The sequence below is a fragment of the Prenolepis imparis genome, unplaced genomic scaffold (genome assembly GCF_030444845.1).
Source record: "Prenolepis imparis isolate NDT839.2.m4 unplaced genomic scaffold, iyPreImpa1.0 SCAF_101, whole genome shotgun sequence".
NCBI lineage: Eukaryota > Metazoa > Arthropoda > Insecta > Hymenoptera > Formicidae > Prenolepis > Prenolepis imparis.
In genome coordinates, this window is record NW_028141259.1 from 51,097 (window position 1) to 58,110 (window position 7,014).

General features: G+C 57.9%; 1 protein-coding gene across 1 annotated transcript; it reads left to right on the forward strand.

Annotated features, from left to right (window-relative positions):
• Positions 1–1,193: 1,193 nt before the first annotated feature.
• LOC145947577 (uncharacterized) lies at positions 1,194–5,846 on the forward strand. Its single transcript, XM_083057373.1, has one exon. It carries the CDS (start codon positions 1,194–1,196, stop codon positions 5,844–5,846), a length of 4,653 nt encoding a protein of 1,550 aa, XP_082913499.1.
• The last annotated feature ends 1,168 nt before the right edge of the window (positions 5,847–7,014 follow it).

Below are 7,014 nucleotides of genomic sequence, written 5' to 3' on the forward strand. Positions count from 1 at the left end.
CTTTAATGATTTTATTAACTTCCTCTCTGAGATGAATCGGAACTCTTCGTGGAGCTTGTTTAATCGGCTTGGAATCCGTAACTTTGATGTTATGTTCTAAAACTCCACAGTTCCCTGCAATTAAATCATGAGAAAAGACCTGAAATTCTATTAAGAAATCAGCAAAAATATCTTTTTGAGAAGAATTCAAATTTTTAGAATTTTCTTCGAAAAATGTCTCAAGAAAATTAGGGACTTTTTCTTTAATCCGCGAACAAGGAAATTCATCTCTATTATTTTTTTTGAGATTACCAAATTGAGATTAAAAAATCTTGTCTAAGTTAATTTTTTTAAGAAAATCTATTCCTAAAATGCAATTGTTGCGGATTAGAGAGAGAGAGAGAGATAGAGAGATAGAGAGAGAGAGAGAGAGAGAGAAGGAGAGGGTGTGCTTATATGCGTGTGTAAGGTGCAACGAGCGCGCACGCCTCGTTGCGACAATTAACGCGCTCAAATTTGGCGCGGCCACACGCGCCTTCCGCCCGTGCGCCAATGGCACCACGGCGCGCCCCGCTATATCGCGTCGCAGCGCGCGGTTCGCGCGCTAAATATCACCGCCGCTTAATCGCTCACGAGTAACCGTTCCGTGGGCGAAAACAATAGCGACGAAAACAAACGGCTTTGTCCTCCGACTTTCGAGAAGATTCGATATCTTTATATTACAAAACACAAATACTGTGATTTTGTCTCAGAATCTTCTCGAAGGTCAGCGGGATAAAGACCGTTTGTTCGGCGCCTTTTTCTCGCACTCGTCTTGTCGATTTCTACACGCACAGACCGAGATTAGTACGCTTTGCTTTCTTACGCTTTTTCACAAGCACTTTCGATCGTTCTATCGATTGCACTTCTTACAATCGTCTTGCGCTTTTCTGTCGCTACTTTCGAACATTAACGCACTTTTGTATATAGTTCTGTAAATATATTCTCGTCGTGTGAAATTTATCTTCCTCTTTTTTTGTGCCGTGCTGTGCCGTCTCCTTTGTCTAACTCGCTCGCGCACTGACCGCGCTTCACTTGCCGCGATATTGCACATTTGCTGGTCCTTCGAGCCGGATTTCCGCGTCTTCGTCGCGTCCGGCACCTTTTGAACTTCGCCGTCGGAGTGAGAGCGTGTTCCGTAACCAGGTGCGTGTCCAGTGACCTGTGACAGAAAAATGGAGATGGATCAGATGATCGACGCGCAGCACGAACTTCACGCGCGAATCTTGCGCAGTATCGAGAACCTGAAGAAGATCGGGGCGGCCAAGATAACCGTTCACGTCGTCCGCACCGCGATTCGCGTCCTGGACGATAAGTGGGCGAAGTTCATGGAGCAGCATGAAGAGCTCCGAGCCGCCTTCTGGAAGCAGCTCAAGGAGGAAGACTACACGACGGACGACCTGCCGAGTAAGGTAGAGTCAGCATATTACTCGCAGCGCTCTGAATTGTGCGAGCTCGAGGAAAAACTCACCAAGCCGAAGGAAACTGAGCTCGCCGAACGGGCCCGAGACACCGCACCGTCGCGCAGGGCCTTGCCGCGGATCAACCTGCCTCAATTCAGCGGCAAGTTCGAGGACTGGCCAGCCTTCCGGGATCTGTTCCGCTCGATGGTTCTTGAGGAGCCATCCTTGTCCAAAATTGAGAGGCTCCATTACCTAAAGACAAGCGTCAAGGGCGATGCTGAGCAACTAATCAGGAACCTGCCGTCCATGGAGGAGAACCTGGAACAAGCGTGGGACCTGTTGAGCATCTATTTCGAGAACAAGCGCCTTCTAGTCAGATCTTACCTGACAGCGTTTACCTCGTTGCCGCGGTTGAAGACTCCGTCAGCCGACGGACTACGCCGACTCTTTCACGGCGTACTCTCGACAGTCGGCGCTCTCAAGGGCATTGGGCGTCCAATCTCCGATTGCACCGACCTTTTCGTGCACCTGGTCATCGAGCTGCTGGATGTCGAAACTCGTCGGGAATGGGAGAGCTCCCTCGGCAAGTCGTCCGAGCCGCCTTCGTATGACAAGCTCCGAGAGTTCCTACAGGAGCAGCTCATGACGTGGGAGGTCCTCCAGGCCGTGAAGTCCGGGTCGCCAACCAAGTCTCCGGAGAAGACTAGTCGCGCCTCTCGCAGCAGTCACGTGGGTACCAAAGGGTCAGATCCAGGCCGCAGCTGCCCACTCTGTAAAAAGGACCACTTCATTGCATACTGCGAGCTCTACAAGAAGAAGACCGTGCAGGAAAAACGAGAGGCCGTTTACACTCACCAGAGGTGCTGGAACTGCCTGGGTCGACACCTGCTTGCCGACTGCAAGTCGTCCAAGGCCTGTGCCACTTGCTCCGGGAAACATCACACCACACTGCATGACGCCTTCACAGCCGAGGCCCTTCCTGCTGCCGGGTCATCTTTATCGGTGACGGTCCACGTTGCGCGACGGCAGCCAGTGGAGTGCGGACCAGCGCTGCTAGCTACCGCGCGCGTGCTAGTAGCCGATCGCGCGGGCACTCGTCACGCGGCCCGCGCTCTGATCGACCCGGGTTCGGAAACGTCTTTGATCGCGGAATCTTTGGCGCAGCGGCTTCGCTTGCCGCGGACACCATCCTCAGTGGCCATCTTCGGAGTGGGTGGCGTCCAGACGGGAGCCTCTCGCGGTCGAGTGGCAGTCAACATCTTTTCTCGCGACGAGCGCTTCGCACTCGCCGTCTCGCCGCTCGTGTTGCCGCGCCTCACCATATATGGCGGTACTTCAGAGGGTGAGGCTCGTTCGTGGCCTCACCTTGATGATCTCGACCTCGCTGATCCTGAATTCCACCGCCAGGATCCTGTGGAGCTGCTACTCGGGGCTGACGTCTACCTGGACCTCGCCTTGCCGGAAGATCTTCGCCGAGGAGGCCCTCGAGAACCAGGTGCCCAGCTGACTCGCTTCGGCTGGGTATTGCTAGGCTTAGTCGGAGCCTGCCACGTCGCGACTCCCGTGTCATCGCTTCAGTGCTCCACCGCAGATGACCTCGCTGACCTCGTACGCCGCTTTTGGGAGGCAGAGGAGCCTCCCCGTGCCGTCCTTCCGCTGACCGCTGACGAGCAGGAGTGCGAGGACCACTTCGTGCGCACGCACGAACGGCTTCCAGGCGGTCGCTACCAGGTGCGACTTCCGCTTCGCCAGGGGCTGCCGGATCTTAGCTCCACACGCCGAGCCGCATCTCGCCTCCTCGACGTCATGCAACGTCGCTTCGACCGCGATAGGGACTTCGGGATGCTGTACCGCGCCTTTATGTGCGAGTACATCACACTCGGACATATGTCGCCAATCGCCGCCGCGCTGTCATCACCAAGGGACCGGATCAGCTTCCTGCCGCATCACGGGGTGCTCCGGAGTTCAAGTGCCGGCTCTAAGATCCGCGTGGTCTTCAACGGCTCCACACGCACGGGCGCCGGAGCGTCACTCAACGGTCACTTGCTCATCGGACCTAACCTGCTGCCATCGCTTGCTGACACGTTGATTCGATGGCGGCGGCATCGCTACGTGTTCGCTGCCGATATCCAAATGATGTATCGGCAGATACAGCTTCATCCAGATGACCGGGACCTGCAGCGGATCCTGTGGGGAGAAGAGGGTCAGATCCGCGAATACCAGCTCAACACAGTAACGTACGGCCTAGCGAGCGCGCCGTATCTCGCCGTCCGCGTGCTGCGTCAGCTCGCGAGCGACGAAGCCGACCGCTTCCCGCTGGGCGCCGACGTACTGCAGCATGACGTATATGTGGACGATATACTCACCGGAGCGGCCAGTCTGGAAGCCACGTGCAGCTTGCTAGACCAGGTGGTCGCCCTCTGCACGGCGGGCGGCTTTCCACTAAGGAAATGGGCCGCCAACGACGATCGCCTCTTGGAGAAGATCCCTCGCGAACACCAACTGGGCACCACGACGGGCGCCCGACTGCCGACGGACGAACACTCGGTGCTGGGCCTCCGCTGGAACCCGAGGGATGACGCCTTCTCGCTGTCCGTGCGGCTGACATCGACCGTTCCACCGACAAAGAGATCCGTGCTCTCGCAAACCGCACGTCTCTTTGACCCGCTTGGCTGGCTGGCGCCGATCGTCGTGCGTGCGAAGCTGCTGATCCAGTCTGCCTGGTTGCAGCAGCTAGACTGGGACGCACCATGGGCCGGGGAGGACGCCGCCTTGTGGACCAGACTCGAAGAGGAGCTGCCAGTGCTTGAGGACATCAGGTTGCCACGCTGGCTGCACCACGACGCTCCGCACAGTTCCTTGGAACTTCACGGGTTTGCTGACGCCTCCGAACGTGCCTTCGCCGCCGTGGTTTACATCAGGGCTGAGATTGACGGAAGGCCGAGCGTGAGCTTGGTGGTCGCGAAAAGCAAGGTCGCACCATTGAAGCGTGTATCGCTTCCCCGCCTGGAACTCTGCGGGGCGGCCCTCTTAGCCAAACTAGCCGAACATGTCCGCGTCTCCCTGGGCCTGGAGAAGTCAGCGGTCCACCTGTGGACGGACTCCACAGTTGCGCTTGGCTGGATTCGAGGACACCCTGCAAGATGGACAACATATGTAGCGAATCGAGTCGCAGAGATCCACCGCGAAAACCAGGAGGCGCGATGGCGGCACATACCTGGTCTGGAGAACCCGGCAGACTGCGCCTCCCGAGGGATATCGCCCAGAGAGCTGGTGCGTCATCCGCTGTGGTGGCGGGGACCTGATTTCCTCTGCGGCCACCCGGACACTTGGCCGAGGGGCGTCGGCCTATCGGATGAGACGAATCTCCCGGAGCAGCGACCTTCAACATGCCACGTGGTCGCCGAGGTGCGGGAACCTGCGGAGCTTTGCCGTTTCTCTGATCTGCGTCGTCTACTTCGCGTGTCGGCCTGGATCTGGCGCTGGAGGAGTCGGCAACGTCGCGCGGCAAGCGGCAAGGTTGCGCCTACGCTTCTGGAACCAGAGGAGCTGACGATGGCACTATCCCGCTGGATCCGAGTGGCCCAAGCCTTGGGCTTCCCTTCAGAGCTGCGGGACATCCATGCCGGAAAGCCATTGTCTGCCAGGAGCCCGCTTCGCAAACTGGCTCCCATGTGCGACAAAGAGGACATCCTGCGGGTTGGCGGGCGGCTGAAACATGCTGTTTTAGATTTCGACCAACGACATCCGATGATTCTGCCGCCGGAATCTCATGTCACTAACCTGATAATCGACGCCGCCCACAAACGCACTCTTCATGGAGGAGTCCAGGCGACCGTGAGCGACATCAGGCAGCGATTTTGGATCCCACGAGCCCGCCAGCTGGTTCGCCGCCATATCCACCGCTGTCTTCCCTGCTTGCGATGGCGGGCGGCCACTCCGCAGCCGGTGATGGGCGATTTGCCGAGGACGCGCGTCACGCCGAGCCGACCATTTGAGCAGACCGGCGTGGATCTGGCAGGACCTGTCTGGCTCAGGACAACAAAGGGCCGCGGTCACAAAGCCTACAAAGGCTTCCTTGTTGTTTTTGTGTGTTTTAGCTCCCGCGCTGTACACCTGGAGGCCGTCAGCGATTACTCCGCTGAGGCCTTCCTCGCCGCCTTCCGCCGGTTCATATCACGACGGGGGCTGTGCACGGTCGTCCACAGCGATTGCGGCACGAACTTCGTGGGAGCGGACCGGCAGCTCAGGGACCTCTTCAAGGCGAACAGCCGCGAGGCCCAATCCATAATCGGACGACTCGCAGATGAAGGAGTCCGGTGGCGATTTAATCCGCCGTCGGCTCCTCACTTCGGCGGATGCGGCCGTCAAGGCCGTCAAGCACCACCTGCGGCGCACCATCGGCGAGGCCCGGCTCACCTTTGAGGAACTTTCCACGTTCCTCGCACAGGTCGAGGCATGCCTAAACTCAAGGCCACTCGGGGCCTTGTCCGATGATCCGGACGACCTGGGCGCTCTAACACCCGGGCACTTCCTGGTGGGAGGCCCTCTCACCGCCATCCCGGAGCCATCACTTTTGGAGGCACCTTCCAACCGTCTCACCCGGTGGCGACTTCTCCAACAGATGCGGGATCACCTCTGGCAGCGATGGACCCGCGAGTACATACAGGGGCTCACTCCGCGGCCCAAATGGTGGGCCACCCGGGGAGCCATCCGCAAAGGCCAGCTGTGCCTCGTGAAAGGCGAGAGCACCCCGCCATGCCGGTGGCCGCTCGCCCGAATCACGCGTTTACACCCGGGAGAGGACGGGCAAGTACGCGTGGTGGACATCCGCACCTCCGTCGGCGAGCTGACCCGGCCAGTGGTTAAAATCGTACCACTGCCGACGGCAGCCGCCACGGATGCAGGGCCACCCGCGTAGACCGCGTGTCGCGAGTCCCATCGCGCCTGTAAATAATGTACATTATTGTAAATAGTCTTAACTCATAATTTTCTACATTGCGTCCTCGCGTACTCACCAGTCTCGTGAAATCTCGTCCTCCGGCGTATCTCCATGCTCTCAGCACGTTGCACACGGGGTTCCTAACCTCGCCTGTCAACTCGCGAGCGCGCGCGACACCCCCGGTTCGCGGCCGCGATAACGCACTATCAGATTTATTCCCCAGTAAATCCTAGACTCTTTCGTCGTTCGTATCCCGACGAGGCGGGCGGGATGTTGCGGATTAGAGAGAGAGAGAGAGATAGAGAGATAGAGAGAGAGAGAGAGAGAAGGAGAGGGTGTGCTTATATGCGTGTGTAAGGTGCAACGAGCGCGCACGCCTCGTTGCGACAATTAACGCGCTCAAATTTGGCGCGGCCACACGCGCCTTCCGCCCGTGCGCCAATGGCACCACGGCGCGCCCCGCTATATCGCGTCGCAGCGCGCGGTTCGCGCGCTAAATATCACCGCCGCTTAATCGCTCACGAGTAACCGTTCCGTGGGCGAAAACAATAGCGACGAAAACAAACGGCTTTGTCCTCCGACTTTCGAGAAGATTCGATATCTTTATATTACAAAACACAAATACTGTGATTTTGTCTCAGAATCTTCTCG

What these genes read in the sequence shown, in the direction of transcription:
- LOC145947577 (XM_083057373.1), top strand. Translation starts at nt 1,194, where the DNA reads ATGGAGATGGATCAGATGATCGACGCGCAGCACGAACTTCACGCGCGA.